Source organism: Sciurus vulgaris (assembly GCF_902686455.1).
Source record: "Sciurus vulgaris genome assembly, chromosome: 17".
NCBI classification, from domain to species: Eukaryota; Metazoa; Chordata; class Mammalia; order Rodentia; family Sciuridae; genus Sciurus; species Sciurus vulgaris.
The window spans coordinates 1856537-1873050 of record NC_136478.1 but is presented as its reverse complement, the minus strand read 5'-3'; the positions used below and the strand labels follow the sequence as shown (position 1 = coordinate 1873050).

The following is a 16514-nucleotide window of genomic DNA, read 5'->3' as shown; positions in this document are numbered from 1 at the left end:
TTCCCTCCCAGTCCCTCAGACGTCGGGCTGCACCCCTGGGGTCAGGAGGCAGGTGTCTCACAGCAACCGTCCAGTGTAAGCTGTGAGATGCACTGTGGTCCGTCAGCCTCCACCTGAGCCGCGGTGGGAGGTGCAGACAGAGCTGTCCTGTGGAGGGGGTGCTGACCTGGCCCTGTGACGGGGGCCCCCTTGCTGCCCTGGGCGCTAACCCCTCTCTCTTTGCCTCCCCAGGGACATACCAGGGCCAGTGGGTTGGCGGCATGCGCCAAGGCTATGGTGTGCGGCAGAGCGTCCCCTACGGCATGGCGGCGGTCATCCGCTCGCCCCTGAGAACGTCCATCAACTCTCTGCGCAGCGAGCACACCAACGGCACCGCGCTGCACCCGGATGCCTCCCCGGCGCTGGCCGGCAGCCCAGCCGTGTCCCGGGGCGGCTTCGTGCTGGTGGCCCACAGCGACTCCGAGGCCCTAAAGAGCAAGAAGAAGGGGCTGTTCCGGCGCTCGCTGCTGAGCGGGCTGAAGCTGCGCAAGTCGGAGTCCAAGAGCAGCCTGGCCAGCCAGCGCAGCAAGCAGAGCTCCTTCCGCAGTGAGGCGGGCCTGAGCACGGTCAGCTCCACGGCCAGCGACGTCCACTCCACCATCAGCCTGGGTGAAGCCGAGGCCGAGCTAGCGGCCGTCGAGGACGACATCGACGCCACCACCACCGAGACCTACGTGGGCGAGTGGAAGAGCGACAAGCGGGCCGGCTTCGGCGTGAGCCAGCGCTCGGACGGGCTCAGCTATGAGGGCGAGTGGGCCGGCAACCGGCGGCACGGCTACGGCTGCATGACCTTCCCCGACGGCACCAAGGAGGAGGGCAAGTACAAGCAGAACGTGCTGGTGAGCGGCAAGCGCAAGAACCTCATCCCGCTGCGCGCCAGCAAGACCCGCGAGAAGGTGGACCGGGCCGTGGAGGCGGCCGAGCGGGCGGCCACCATCGCCAAGCAGAAGGCCGAGATCGCGGCGTCCAGGTAGGGGCGTGGCGGCCGGCTGCAGTCCTCGGGCTCTCGGGGGCCGTGGGCAGGGAGGGTGGCGGCCGTGCCTGTTCCACGCTCTACACGTGCTCAGGGGGAAGTCGGGAACCGGGACAGAGGCCGCCTTGTGGGCAGATGTGGGTCCGCAGCTGCCTGAGCAGGGCTGCAGTGTGCCCGCCACCGCTCTGCAGTCGGCCCAGTGAGCGGCCAGCAGGGGCTTGGGCGAGGCCTGGTGCTTTGGGCCAGCGGCTGCCCTGCTGGGCCGTGAGAAAGCAAAAGCCCAGGTTGAGAGGGCCATTGGCCCTGCACAGCGGGTTCAGAGGTGGCTGTGGGTGGGTGCCACGCAGACTCAAGTTTTCTCTGGGTGTGGCAGAGAGCGGGGCCTCGAGCCAGGGAGGGTGCTGGGGCCTGCTCCTGGGCGCTGCGAAGGCCACGCGGGCCTGGTGCCCATGGGGCTGTGGGAGGAGGGAGCTGCCTCATGAGCCCAGGCGCTGCAGGTGGCCTTCTGGTACCGGCAGGTACAGAGGTGTCCCCAGGCCTTGGAAGGTGTCTGACACAGCGGGCTTGTTCCCCGGGCCTCTGCTGTCCTGGGACGGGTGGGGCCCTCAGGGTCTGATGGAGGGTCATGGGTGGAGGACTTGCTGTGGGCCTCCGGGAGGCCCTTGCCTGAGTGTTGGATGGTCCGCATCCCCGGGCAGGAGTGGGCCTGCGGTCTTGGGGCAAGCTCCCTGCTCAGGCCGCTCAGCCCGACCTCGCTGCAGCTGGAAGGTGCCCGTTGGTGCCGTCTCCATGGCCTTGGATCAGGGCAGGAACACAGGCATGCTGGCAGAGTGCCCGAGCGTCTCGGGGCAGAGGAAGTGGGATTCTGAGCACACAGCTGCTTGGCACCCCGTCCCGTGCCCCATGGCCTGCAGCAGGGAAACCAATGGGCTGTGGTCACTCTCAGGTGGTGCACAGGGGACAGGCAGGGCCGTGGTCACTCTCAGGTGGTGCTCTGGGGACAGGGCAGGGCCGTGGTTGCTCTCAGGTGGTGCTCTGGTCACTCTCAGATGGCGCACAGGGGACAGGGCAGGGCCATGGTCACTCTCAGGTGGCGCTCTGGTCACTCTCAGGTGACACTCTGGTCACTCTTAGGTGGCGCTCTGGTCACTCTTAGGTGGCGCTCTGGGGACAGGGCAGGGCCATGGTTGCTCTCAGGTGGCTCTCTGGGGACAGGGCAGGGCCGTGGTCATCTCAGGTGGCGCTCTGGTCACTCTTAGGTGGCGCTCTGGTCACTCTCAGGTGGCGCTCTGGTCACTCTTAGGTGGCACTCTGGTCACTCTTAGGTGGTGCTCTGGTCACTCTCAGGTGGCACTCTGGGGACAGGGCAGGGCCGTGGTTGCTCTCAGGTGGCGCTCTGAGGACAGGGCAGGGCCGTGGTCACTCTCAGGTGGCTCTCTGGTCACTCTCAGGTGGCGCTCTGAGGACAGGGCAGGGCCGTGGTCACTCTCAGGTGGCTCTCTGGGGACAGGGCAGGGCCGTGGTCACTCTCAGGTGGCGCTCTGGGGACAGGGCAGGGCCGTGGTTGCTCTCAGGTGGCTCTCTGGTCACTCTCAGGTGGCGCTCTGGTCACTCTCAGGTGGCGCTCTGAGGACAGGGAAGGGCCGTGGTCACTCTCAGGTGGCTCTCTGGTCACTCTCAGGTGGCTCTCTGGGGACAGGGCAGGGCCGTGGTCACTCTCAGGTGGCGCTCTGGTCACTCTCAGGTGGCGCTCTGGTCACTCTCAGGTGGTGCTCTGGGGACAGGGCAGGGCCATGGTTGCTCTCAGGTGGCGCTCTGGTCACTCTCAGGTGGCGCTTTGGTCACTCTCAGGTGGCGCACAGGGGACAAGGCAGGGCCGTGGTCACTCTCAGGTGGCGCTCTGAGGACAGGGCAGGGTCGTGGTCACTCTCAGGTGGCGCTCTGAGGACAGGGCAGGGCCATGGTCACTCTCAGGTGGCGCTCTGAGGACAGGGCAGGGCTGTGGTCACTCTCAGGTGGTGCTCTGGTCACTCTCAGGTGGCGCTCTGGGGACAGGGCAGGGCCGTGGTCACTCTCAGGTGGCGCTCTGGTCACTCTCAGGTGGCGCTCTGGGGACAGGGCAGGGCCGTGGTCACTCTCAGGTGGTGCTCTGGGGACAGGGCAGGGCCGTGGTCGCGCTCAGGTGGCTCTCTGGGGACAGGGCAGGGCCGTGGTCACTCTCAGGTGGCGCTCTGAGGACAGGGCAGGGCTGTGGTCACTCTCAGGTGGTGCTCTGGTCACTCTCAGGTGGCGCTCTGGGGACAGGGTAGGGCCGTGGTCACTCTCAGGTGGCGCTCTGGTCACTCTCAGGTGGCGCTCTGGGGACAGGGCAGGGCCGGTCGCTCTCAGGTGGCGCTCTGGGGACAGGGCAGGGCCGTGGTCACTCTCAGGTGGTGCTCTGGGGACAGGGCAGGGCCGTGGTCGCGCTCAGGTGGCTCTCTGGGGACAGGGCAGGGCCGGTCGCTCTCAGGTGGCTCTCTGGGGACAGGGCAGGGCCGTGGTCGCTCTCAGGTGGCTCTCTGGGGACAGGGCAGGGCCGTGGTCGCTCTCAGGTGGCTCTCTGGGGACAGGGCAGGGCCGTGGTCGCTCTCAGGTGGCGCTCTGGGGACAGGGCAGGGCCACGGTCCTGTTCCTGCCATGGATGTGGCCCTTGCATCTCTAGGAGCCGGGCCAGGCTCAAGAGGAGGATAGAGGCCGCTGTGGTCTGAGGCTGCCCACTGCCCCTTCTCCGTGTGTCCTTCCGGTGGCTTTGTGGTGCTAGTCCCTTCGTATCCTGTGGCCCTGGGGCTCAGGCAGGCTGCGCCTCCCACGCAGGGGTACCGACTTCCCAGGGCTCCCTGCTCACCTGCACTCACCGTATCCAGGGCTGCTGCTCTAAGGGCTGTGCAGTGCCACCTGACGTGGGCGCCTCCCGGGGACACCGTGGGGCGCCCTCTCCTCCAGCGGCCTCACCAACAGGGCCGCAGGGGCCGTGCTCGCCATCTGCCTGTGCTGCTGCTCAGGGCGTTTCTGCACAGGGCCCTGCAGTGGGCACAGAGATGGTGCCCGGTGCCAGCTGGGGTGGCTCCAGGAGCAGGCGACAGGGAGGCAGCACCAACGGCCGTGTGGTCGGGGCTTCTCCAGGTAGTGGGCGGAGTCGAACCATGGAAAACATCCCCCTCGGACATGTCACCTCACGTGTCCGAAGGGGATCTGAGGACGGCGAAAGGCAGGTTGGCTGGGCAGCAGGGGTCCTGTGCCGTCGGGGTCCTCATGAGTGGGGGAGGTCAGAGGCAGAGGAGACATGGTGGCAAAGCAGAGGTGGAGCCATGTGCTGTGACGGGGCAGAGGGGCGACCAGCGGCCAGAGGCTCTGGAGCTGGTGGGAGGAGCAGCTGCAGGCCTGGCCGCGGCCCTGGGGCTCACTTACCCTCTGACCTCAGACCCCAGAGTGCTTCAGTCTGAGCGTGAGGCCTCTGTGAGGGCAGCTGCAGGGCGCTGGTCAGGCCTGGCGGGCCTGGCGAGGCCGTATTCCCCTGGTCCCTCCCGTCATGCCCTGCGGCAGCACTGCCAGGCCTGAGGGCGGTACCTGCCAGGCCCGGGCCTCCTGTCTCCGTGGGAGGACCGCCACAGGCTGGCAGAGCCCTCCCGGCAGGCGACGGCCCGTCTGCCGGCTATGGCCCGGCCGTGGAAGAGGACACTGAAGCGAGAGCCAGGCGCGGTGTTAGATCCCGGGCAACGAGGAGGCTTGGCGAGGAGCCGTCGGGCCTGCTCGGGCGGCTGCCTCAGGCTGGTCCGTCCCAGCCATCCAGGACATCCGAACCGAGTCTGGGGGCTCCCGGGGGCCGCCAGTGCCCACCCACACCTCACTACTCCTGGTCCTCGCCCTGAGGGGCCGTGGTTAGGATGGTCACCATCCCTGTCCCTTCCTGTGCTTCAGTGGCAGCTTGGGGACTCTAGTGGCCTCACAGTGGCCGCTGCCTGGCTCAGAAGGGCAGGAGACCCTGGCGATGGAGCCAGCCCTGAGGTGGCGTGTCCAGTGAGCCGTCGGCCTGGGGCCTGGAGCCCGGGGAGGTGCAGGGCCCACGCCCTCGACTCCCACTTCCCAAGGGGAGTCATTGCCACTTAAAAGGCCCCAGGGATGCAGGACCTGGTGACTGGTGGGGCCTGGGTCCCCTGACTCTGACCCCAAGCAACCTGGTGCAGCAGGAAAGGAGGCAGGAGCTGCTGCCCGGCAGTGAGGCCTGGGCAGGCGCCTGAGTCCTGGGCCTCACCCTCCGCCCTGTGGACTGGGCTGACACCAGCGTAAAGGCAGCAGAGGCTCCTGGATCAGAGCCCGGCTTGAGTACACGCCCTGGTCACGGGTCTCCATCAGTGTCACTAGGTCAAGCTGACCCATGGACCCTCAGCCCCAGTCCCACAGGCCTCTGGTCCTCGTGGCCTGGAGCCCCTTCCTGCCCAGGGCAGCTGGTCTTTGGATGGCCTGTCCCAGGGCCAGCTCTACCTTGAGTCAGACGCCTCTCACAGCTCACGGTGTACCCATGAGGTGCCGTCCTCGCCAGGCACACGGCCCAGCCCCCGTGCTGCCAGGAGACCCCATGGCAGGGGCACTCGCTGTCCTTCCTTGTGATGGACATGCCGGAGCCCCCATTTTCCCACCAAGTGAGGCAGGGTGCGGCTGCCAAGTGCTGGCCACACGAGGGGGTGGGAGCGGCTGAACTCGTGACGTCTCAGTCCAGCCTGGGTCTAGCCGGCCCTGGGGGGCCTGCTTTTGGTTCCTAGCTGCCCCCTTCCTGGGTCCAGTCTGTCCTTTGTCACCAGACTGGTTCCTCCTGCTTGGACACGTGGTTCCTGTGGTCCAGGCGTGATTCTGGGCCTGGCCGGGGCCTGGGAGGCTGGGTGGGATTCGGCACACACCTTGTAGTTCCTCCAATGTCACAAGCATGTCCCCAGGGAGGCCAGGAGGGGACCTTGGGGCTGTAGTGCTTGGGGACCATGAGGGCTTGCTTTCCACTGGGGCTTCTTTGTCACTTGGCACTGCTGTGACCAATGGGCCTGATGGACAGCTATCAAAGGGGAGGAGCCCTTTGCTGGACCCCTCCCTGCACACCACACCGGGTCTGTGGTCGTCTGGGGACCGCAGAGCCCGCCTCAGTCCGTCAGGGACTGGGGCCCATGTCCTCGGTGGCAGGAGGGGAACCCGGCTCCTGTGGTGACTGAGTGGTGCTCCACCTGTGGGGCCAGCACTTCGTTCCCCTGCGCTGTGTGCCCGCTGTCTGCCCTGGACGTGGCCATGAGTGTGAGTGCCCACAGCTGGGCTCGTGGCTGGCGATTCTCTCCACTCACCTGCACAGGCCCTGCTTCCCGGAATCTGCCAGTGCTCTCATGGACTGCGCCGCTCACCTGCCTGCCCATGGTGCCCGGGGTCCAGTCTCTCTGCATCCTGCCAACCCGGTCTCCTCCAGCTGGTGGCCCATGCCCTGCTTGGGCCTGCTGCTCTTGGCCTTGCCTGAGGTGCATTCCTCGGAGGCCTGTCCTGGGGTCTGGGCCTGCCAGAGGGAGGCTGCGTGGGGCCGGCCCAGCCCCAGGAGGCCGCTGCCCATGTGTGCAGAGGGAGGCTGTGTGAGGCCAGCCTCAGGAGGGCACTGCCTGTGTGTGTGGAGGGAGGCTGCCAGGCCGCAGGGCTCCCCGCCTGCCACCTGCATGCCATTCTTCTCCCGCCCGCCATGCTCCCCTCCCTCATGCCCGGCTTCCGCGTCGCTTGTATACAGAAGCAGAACCCAGGATGGGCCATGCCGCAGCCAGGGCTCCTTCTCGTGGCTCTGAGGCGGGGAGCCTGAGACACAGGCCCCACAGGGCCAGGTCTCCTCAGCTCACCGTCCCCTCCTGGCCTTTCCCTGGGCGTGGTGGGTTCCCCCTGCTCCTAGAGGCCCAGGGGTCCTATCCAGGCAGACTCCTCCCAGGCCCTCCGTTCCTCACTGCTCGTGGAAGGACTGAGACCCCTAACGCAGTCTTGAGGGGCTGGCTCTTCCCTGGGGTGTGGGGCATGAGGTCAGCCACAGTGCCTGGTGTGTTAGGAGCCAACTGCCCAGAGCCCAGATCACAGCATCTGCACAGTGAGCCCCGAGGACATGCTGGCCAGGGAGGGACAGTGGCTAAGGCTGATCCTGTGTGGCCCAGAGCAGGCCACAGGGGGAGACGAGGTAGAGCAGTTTGTCGGGCCAGGCGGGCGGGAGTGAGCACTCGGGGCAGGTTTCTGTCCAGGTGAAGAATGTTCTGGAAGGACCTCAGCCTGGCTGGTAGTTCTGGGAGGGAATGTACACAACATCCTGAGGTGCTCTTTAAAATAGAGGCAGGCTTTGTGTCACATCAAACATTGTGAACAAGGGGGCACCAACCCACCATAGAGGCTGGTTCTCTCAAAGGCATGCTTAGGTCCCTGGTGCTCAGGCCCCTCTGTCTGAGCAGCCCGGTCCCTGGGCCGGGACCAGTCATGTGTGTCCCCAGGGAGGAGGGGAACGTGCAGCATGCTGCGAGGCCGCCAGACCTGGCTGCAGGGCCTGGGAAGCCTCGGTAATCTGGGTACATGGGCCCAACTGACCGTCTGTTACTTCAGTACGGTGGGGGGAAGGGGCCAGTGGCCCCCAGGGTGGTGGTTCTCCAGGACCTCAGTGTCCCCTCCTCTGCAGAGTCTTCTCTCAGTGCCCGACCTGGCCCACCTGCACCAGACTGCGCCTGTGAGCGTGGAGACCATTCCTGACGCCACACCGGCCTTGGGGGACACTCAGCAAACACTGACTGGGTATGCAAGAGTGGGCACATCTGGGGATTCCTGGGCTGCAGAGCTGGGGAGCAGCACGCCAGGGCTGGGTCACAAGCCCACGGTTGGCTTCCGTCTCAGCTCCTGCGAGGACAGGATCAGTGGGGACTCGCTGGCCTCCTGGCTCTCCTCCCCTGCCCCTGGCTCTCCCTGTCTGCTCCCTTGCTAGGTGCCCCCGTCTCTCTCCCCTTCCCTCCTCTCCCTCCCCCGTGGGAGCCCAGTGTGCACCAGGACGGCTGCCGCGGAGAGAGGAGCGCCCATTTGCCATCCAGGGGTCCAGGATACCACTGTGTGGCTTGGGAGGGCGTCGCAGGGGCAGCAGCCGCACTCCTGACCTGGGGAGCTGGGGCCTCTTGTGCAGCGGCCAGTCTGTGCAGCGCCGCGGCCTCCCGCCCCTAACCCAGGATCCTGTTAGTGATTTACCCAGTGGGGTGGCTTGAGGCTGGCGCCTGAGGAGTAATTACATGAAGTGTCTGAAGGAGGGAGCGATTACCAGCAGGGTGCCAGTCTAGCGACCTCAGTTACCACTTCGCTCAGCCCAGCTGGGACACCCCAGCGAGGTCCCAGACAGCCCCAGCCCGGCGTCTGCACTTGTTTAGACGTGCAGCCAGAGCATCTCAGATTGATTGGTGGGGGCTGCCTATGCGCTGGGTTGAGAAGGATTCCGAGGTCGCTCTGGGCTGGGAGCAGGCCTCTATTGATTAGTGATGTCCGTGGTGATCGTACAGGGTGTGGGTTTAAGAGAGACTGAGTGTGGTCCACCCTGTGTGGTGTTCATCCTGCCTCTCAGAGGGCTTCCCAGGGCAGCGGACAGGTGTGTGGATTTGAAGCTCTGGAAAGTGAGTTGCTCCCCTTCTCTGGCCCTAGGTGCCTGTAACTTTTTTTTCAATTTTTAGAATTGCGGTAAAATCTGTGTGAAATGAAATTGCCACCGGAACCATTTGCATGTAGTTCCGCTGTGTTTGATGTGTCATGCAGCCGCCACCACCCATTCTAGAACTCTCTGCATCTTGCAAAACTGGGGTCGGAGGGGCCTGCTCGGGGAGAGCCTGCAGGATCAGCACCTCGGACAGCTCCACAGGCCTCAGGGCAGGGTCTCAGCATTGGCCTGCCTGTCATCCTTACTGTCATTTCATACGCTGATCGGGGTGCACATGCCTGACTCACAAATGCAAAATGACCCCCCACACTGAGGATGGAACCCAGGGTGGCCTACCGCTGCCAATGGCCTGTCCCTTTCTACTTTTTATTTGGAGACAGGGAGGGCCCTGCTGAGTTGTCTAGGCTGACCTGGAACTTGTGATCTCCTGCCGCAGCCTCCTGAGTCTCTGGGGTTACAGGGTGCGCCGCTGCAACTGGCAAATGTGGCTTTTAAATAACTCAATGTTTTCAGCAAACTCTGTTTTAACCCCAGGCACTTAAGTCCTCATAGTCACCTGAGGAGGGGTCCGTGGCTCCCCTGATGCCCACAGCCCAGAGAGACCCTGAGCCACTGCTCCCAGGGCACGGGTTCTGTTCTGCTCTCTCTGCCACTCAGGTGAATTCAGGGCCTCCTCGTCCCACTGCAGGGTGGGAACCCCGTCTCAGCTGCAGTCTCTGCCCCATCACAAAGGCACCCAGCGTCCCTCAGCGGCAGGACCATGGCTGTGCTGCCAGCCTCACAAACCCTGGGCTCACTTGTCCCAACTGTCACCTCTGGTGGGCACCCAGTGACCTCTTCTGACCACAGAGATGCCAGTGTGGGCAGGATGGGTGGATCTGACCCGGGCCGTGGATGCAGTGATGGCTGCTGGCTCGAGGTGGAGTGATCCTGCGACGTGTCTGAACAAGGCGATAGTGGACGGTGGCAGAGCTTGTTCTGGAGAGTGGCCCAGCACGCTCCGCAGAGCCACTGGTTCTGAACTGAACCACAGACCAGCGCGGCCACAACACAGACTGCGTGGTCTCATCCTCCAGAAACGCCGCCTGCCACGTGGGGACACAGGAACACAGGCTCTGAGGCCCAGCGTGCCTGGAGCCCTGACCTCACGGCCAGCTCAGCCAACTGTCCTGCTGCCCTTCCCAGCAGCAGCCCCCGGCCACGTCCAGGTCCTGTCTGCACCTCTTGGCCACTCGACACAGCTGAAGCCCCGTTTTTATCTGGTTCCTGTATCTGTTGTTCTGATGTAGTTCCCTCTGCGTGTCCACTGCCGCAGCCCTGTGGTCTCGGTGGTGCCTGTGTGGTGACCCCTAGGAGGGCAGATGCCCGGGTCAGCAGAACCTTCCGCTCTGCGTTGAAGGGAGCGGTACCGTGCCTAGAAACACACGCTGAAGCGTCTGGGGGCTGGGAACGACGCCCATCAGGACCCTGGACTCCCCACGGCCAGCCCTGTGCTCCCTCACCAGCGTAGTGCTGGGCCCGGGTGGCTGGGGAGGGGAGTCCAAGCTCCGGGCTTCCAGGGCGACGGCCAGCTCCCGGCATCTTCCCATGGGCTCATTCACACTGTCCCCCTGACGTCGTTGCATCTTTCTCATGACTGCTCTCCACAGGACACGTGCCCGCTATTCACGTGGTCTCAGGAAAGAACGGCGGCCGGCCTCCGTGCCTGGGCCCGTGCAGAGCCTCTGCCTGGCGGTCCTCCTGAGCTCCTCTCACGCCCGTACGTGCTGGCGAGCAGCCAGGCGCGGCCCCGGCTCCTGCGTGTGTCTCCTCAGCGCTGCTGGGGCGCCTCACCTGGCTCCAGGGCTGAGCTGAAGAGCCTTGTTGCGCCCTCCACAGGGCCTGCGGGGACCGTCTCGGGAGCACTCGCCTGCCCTGGCTGCTCCCCGCGCGACGTGGCCGTTCTGCCACATGGCTGGTGTGCGCTGGCAGCTTGGGCTCCGTCTGTCGCTCAGGGCCAGGGCTGTGGTACCTCCTGACCCAGGTGTGCAGCTCAGCATGGCCCTGTTGTCAGCGCAGACGCTTCCTGAAGGCAGGGTTGAGACCGGAGGTGGGTCCGTGGTCTGAGCACATCTGAGCAGCCGGACAGGATTGCCCTTGGGCCCCCAGTGGGCACCATCACCAGGAGATGCCTGTGCCAGCTGGCCAGTGGCATAAGGGAACCCCAAGTGACAACCCCGTGCTGGTGGCTCTCCCTTCTGTGCTCCCAGCACTGGCCACTCGTGGGCTGAGGTGAGGCACATGTGGTGGCTTGTCCAGAGCCCTAGCCCCTTGGTGGCAGACTGGACTGCTCTTGGGTGCCTGTGAAAGCATCTCAAGGTCCAGGTCACTGCTACTGCATATCCAGGGTGACCCTTGCCCCAAACCTCCACCACAGAAAGCCCAGGGCATCTGGCCTGCTGGAACCATCTTGCCCACTTCTGGCTCATCTGTCTCATTCCTGGCACACCATTGGCATCAGGGGTTGCTTCCTGCACAGAGACACCAAGCACTAGCTGCCCACTCCCTTCCCAGCCCCCAGGCCCCCTTGGCCTTGGGGAGGGAGTTGCTAAGGGCCTCTTCTTGTGGGACACACTCAGCCTGTCCTCTGCAGAGTGGCCAGAGCTGCCTTCCTCGGGGCAGATGCTCCTGGTGCCTCTGGGACTTCTGAGGTGGTTAGTGTCCATGGCCTGCTTGGGTGGCATAGCCGCTGCCTGCTGGTTTGGCTGGTGACCCACTGAGGGCCGAGGAGGTGGTGTTTCCTCCCACGCTCAGGGCTCCAGGGAGGCTGAGCCACCTGGGATGCTGAGTCGGAGCCTCTGGCGGGCACCTGGCACGAGCCGAGTCTGTCTCCAGGGAGCTGCAGACAGTGACAAACACCTCATTAGTCCTCGGCCTGCTGTGGCGCTGCCTCCAGGGAACTGAGGTCTGGCCAGGAGTGGCTCCCAGCTGCGTCCTGCTGCCTGCCTCCCATCTTGGGCTGCACTGGACCTGGGGCCTGGCAATGGCTGTGTCTCTGGGCTGGGGCTGATCTCGAGCCCTTGGCACCCCTCCTCTCCAGCAGGACCCTCCATCACATCGGTGGGACTTGAGACTCTAGGTGTCTGCCTGCAGGGTGTGGTGGGCAGGGTGCTGCCCAGGGTGTAGGCTGGGAGTGACGCTGCTCTCCTTCATACCAGGCCCGGGTGCCTTTGGGCCTGGCTCTCTTCCCTGCTGCAGCTGCAAGGAGCAGGGCCAGGGACTTTAGCCTGAGGCCTGTCCCCTCTGGGCCACTGGGCTTCCCCCTGGGTGAGTCCCTGCCTCTTGGGCCTCAGAGTGCTCTCCTGCAAGGCAGGGTGACCACAGATGGCGCATGTGGAAGCGTGATGGGGTGTGTCCTGTGGGGTCAGCCTCAGCCAGAGCTCCCTCCCTGCTGGGCACCATTTCCACAGTGGGAGGAGGAGGCCTGGACTGAAGCGTGGTGGTCAGCACTGGGCGGCCCCCAGGATGGGCCTTCAGGACCCACTGTCCTGTTTGGGGAGCTGGGGCCCAGCAAGGCTGTGGTCACCTGCCTGTCCCATAGTGAGTGCCTGAGCAGCAGGCAGAGCCCAGGCCAGGCTGGCTGGCACCCTGGGTGGAGGCACGGGGTTGCCTGTCGGGCAAGGGCTGCGTCTAGGGCCCAGGCATGGAGACATGGTGGGCATCTGGCCATGGAGTCTGCCTCCGGCACTGTTTCCTAGGCCTCTAGGAGCAGAGAGGGCGCGGCAGTGACCTTTGCACCCCCAGAGCTCAGCAGCAGGGACAGTGGCCAGGGGGACTCTGCCAGGGCTACCAGCATCATGGAACGTGCCAGAATGATACTGCCTGTCAACAGCCTCTGTTTGTCCTGGGCTCGAGACCCTCCAAGGAGAAACTGCCGGTCAGACTTCCAGGGCCTGTGGGGGGTTCTCCATGAGGCCGGGGTCAAAGCTGGGGCCTCACTGCTGCCCGCTGCTGTCCCAGGTCCCCGCAGCCAGCCTGGTCTTCCTTCATCTGTTCTGTCAGCAGCCTTGTGCTGGTACCAGGATCCACATTATGTGGCTGGGGAGTGGCCCTGCTCAGCCTTGTGGGTCCTCCTGAGCCACTCTTGGTTGCTGGCTGTTCAGACAGGGCTGCTGGGGCCCCCGCTGGGCGTCCGGCACTGTGAGAAGACACTGAGCACCTTGGGCTCTGTCTCCAGCCACCAAGGAGGCAGCCTCGGGGGAACCGCCGTGGGGCTCTCCTGGCCAGGCCTGCTCCTGGTGTGGACGTGCTCCCGGGAACAGAGATGTGGATAGAACTCCAGGCCTCTGTGGGGTGGGGAGGGTTTCTCTAGGGCAATGGGGACAGCCGTCCCTCCCGACAGGCCCTGGCCCTCTCCAGGCACCGTGGGGACTGGTCCCCTTCTTAGTCCCGTGACGGGAGGCCTCCCTTCCGGCTGGAGACCTAGGTGGAGCCCGCCCTCCTGCGCACAGACCTGGCCAGCCCAGCCGGTGAGAGCAGGGCAGCTGTGGCCTAAGCCCAGCCCGGCAGGTGCAGACACAGCACCTCCTTTGGTGGGTCCTGGTTTGGCGCAGGCGCAGTTTGCCTGCTATTCCTGGTGCACGCGGGCCGCTGTGGGGTGAGGGAGGAGTGGAGCGCTGGGTCCAGGCAGGCTGAAGGAGAGGGGAGGCTGGGAGGGAGCATGCGGGATGTTTGAACACCAGCTCGTGTCTGCGTTTCTCCTGTACCAAGAGCCCCCAGGGTTGTCATGGCGACTGGGTGCACCCCTCTCCATCCCTTCCAACCCCCAGAATGCAGCTGGCCCAGCAGGGCCTTCTCTCTGGGCTGCCAGGCTCCCAGCTGGAGGTGGTCAGCCACTGGGCCAGGCTTCACATCCTGAGGCCCCCGTTTTCCCACCCGTGGCCTGGGGACAGGGCAGTGCAGCCCGTGTCTGAGGAGAGGATGCCGAGCAGAGCCGAAGGTAGCAGGAGGTTGGCCCTTGGCGATGCCTGTCTGTGGGAGAGAGTGGCCATCTTCAGTGTTGCCTCGGACCCCTCCCAGAGTCCGCCCTGGGTGTCCCTGATTCCTGTGGCCCTGAAGCCTGGGAAGGCTCTGTGGGCGGCGAGCGGGCATCCAGAGGAGGAGCTGAGGAGTAGGGCAGCAGAGGCGGTCGCAGAGGGTGACGCTTAGGGGATGGCATCAGGCTGACCAGGACTCCTGGGTGAAGGGGCCTCGGAGCCCTCCCTCGTCCTCACATGGAAGCCAGTTCCAAGCAGGTAAAACGGCACAGCTGGTTTCCTTACTGCACGAAACACGGGCCAGTCAGCGAGAAAAATGTCTGCTGCATACCTGACCACAGGCGTGCGGGGCACGACTCCCGTGGAAGGGCCCTAATCCACGGTCAGCATGGGGAAGGCCAGAGGCCGAATCCCAACCCGCCCATCTGGAGCAGGTGTGAGAATGGCCCTGGGGACAGGAATTGGCACCATCTCCAGGAGAACACATGCCGTCTCCAGCACGGCGGAGGCCGAGGGACACCTCGGTCCATCTCAGATGCAGCATCTGCACTTCTGGAAACTGATGCTGAAGATGGATTTGTGCACAGAAGGTCAAGCCCACAAGGTCAGCGCTGGACCATGACTGGAAGTTGCAGGAATGGCAGAGAGCTGCTCCCTATCAGTTGGACAGAATCCACGAATTTTGGCACATTCATTAAAAGGAACAAGAAAGCTCTGTGCTCTGCATTTGCTGGTGTGGAATAGTCTCCGAGGTACAGCATGAGGTTTTGGAAACAAATCCTTAGATAGGACACATCTGTGGAGCCATGATGTCTGTGTCCCAAGTCCCTCGCCTTGTGAGTGCGGGAGAACTGGGGCCCTCAGTATGACGGGGCTGACCCTCCTCATCCTGGGGACAGTGGCTGTGGTGATTCAGATTTCAAATTTCGTCAGATTTTTAAATGTTCATATATGTATAATGAGATGCTTTGGAGATAAGAGGGTCTAAGCACGATATCTGTTTGTGTTTCCCACACACCTTCTCTCAGGGCCTGAGGGTAGTTTCACAGTTTTTACTGAGTCGGTATCATCACTGCCCTGTGTCCTGTGAGTTCAGGTGTGGATTTTTTTCATTGTGCTGTTCTGTCAACCTCAAAACTCATCAGAGTTTGGAGAATTTCAGGTTTCAGAATAGGGATGCTCGACTTGCCTAATGCAGGCATAAAAATAATAGGAGCAATCAGAGAGATGTAAAAGAGGAGCCACCTCAGTGACATACACAGGAGCCACCTCAGTGACATACCACAGGAGTCACCTCGGTGACATACACAGGAGTCACCTCGGTGACATACACAGGAGCCACCTCGGTGACATACACAGGAGCCACCTCGGTGACATGCACAGGAGCCACCTCAGTGACATACACAGGAGCCACCTCATTGACATACCACAGGAGTCACCTCGGTGACATACCACAGGAGCCACCTCGGTGACATACCACAGGGGCCACCTCGGTGACATACCACAGGAGTCACCTCGGTGACATACCACAGGGGCCACCTCGGTGACATACCACAGGGGCCACCTCGGTGACGTACACAGGGGCCACCTCGGTGACGTACACAGGAGCCACCTCGGTGACGTACACAGGAGCCACCTCGGTGACGTACACAGGAGCCACCTCGGTGACGTACACAGGAGCCACCTCGGTGACATACCACAGGAGTCACCTCAGTGACGTACACAGGAGCCACCTCAGTGACATACCACAGGAGCCACCTCAGTGACGTACACGGGAGCCACCTCAGTGACGTACACGGGAGCCACCTCAGTGACATACCACAGGAGCCACCTCAGTGACATACCACAGGAGTCACCTAAGTGACATACCACAGGGGCCACCTCAGTGACATACCACAGGGGCCACCTCAGTGACATACCACAGGAGTCACCTAAGTGACATACCACAGGGGCCACCTCAGTGACATACCACAGGGGCCACCTCAGTGACATACCACAGGAGTCACCTAAGTGACATACCACAGGGGCCACCTCAGTGACATACCACAGGAGCCACCTCAGTGACATACCACAGGAGCCACCTCAGTGACATACACAAGAGCCACCTCGGTGACGTACCACAGGGGCCACCTCAGTGACATAAACAGGAGCCACCTCAGTGACATACCACAGGAGTCACCTCAGTGACATACCACAGGGGCCACCTCAGTGACATACCACAGGAGTCACCTAAGTGACATACCACTGGAGTCACCTCAGTGACATAAACAGGAGCCACCTCAGTGACATACCACAGGGGCCACCTCAGTGACATACCACAGGGGCCACCTCAGTGACATACCACAAGAGCCACCTCGGTGACGTACCACAGGAGCCACCTCGGTGACGTACCACAGGAGTCACCTAAGTGACATACCACCGGAGTCACCTCAGTGACATACCACAGGGGCCACCTCAGTGACATACCACAGGACCACCTCGGTGACATGCACAGGAGCCACCTTGGTGACATACACAGGAGCCACCTCGGTGACGTACCACAGGGGCCGCCTCAGGGACGCACATAGGGGAAATCCCATCACGATAATGGCAAGAGGGACCTGTATTCTGTTTTATTCCTTCAGCTCTGGGGCAGGTTCTCTCATGACTGTCATCTCCGGCTGTCACTGCAGGTGCTGCTGCACCTGGGACCCTGCCACTTGGAGGCTGAAGCAGGAGGGGCGGCCCAGCCCAGCCAGGCTACTTGGTGAGATCCTGTCTCAAAATAAAA

At 63.5% G+C, this 16514-nt stretch overlaps 1 protein-coding gene across 2 annotated transcripts in view; it reads left to right on the top strand.

Moving 5' to 3' along the window:
- Positions 1-16514, top strand: part of JPH3 (junctophilin 3) — a 47320-nt gene that overhangs the window by 15141 nt on the left and 15665 nt on the right. For both annotated transcript variants that reach the window (XR_013760550.1, XM_079119603.1), the window contains exon 2: positions 232-1009. Coding sequence is in view for 1 of the 2 variants with exons in the window: in XM_079119603.1 (XP_078975729.1) it covers positions 232-1009 (778 nt within the window). In the remaining variant the exon portion in view is untranslated. The remainder of the gene's footprint in view (positions 1-231; positions 1010-16514) is intronic.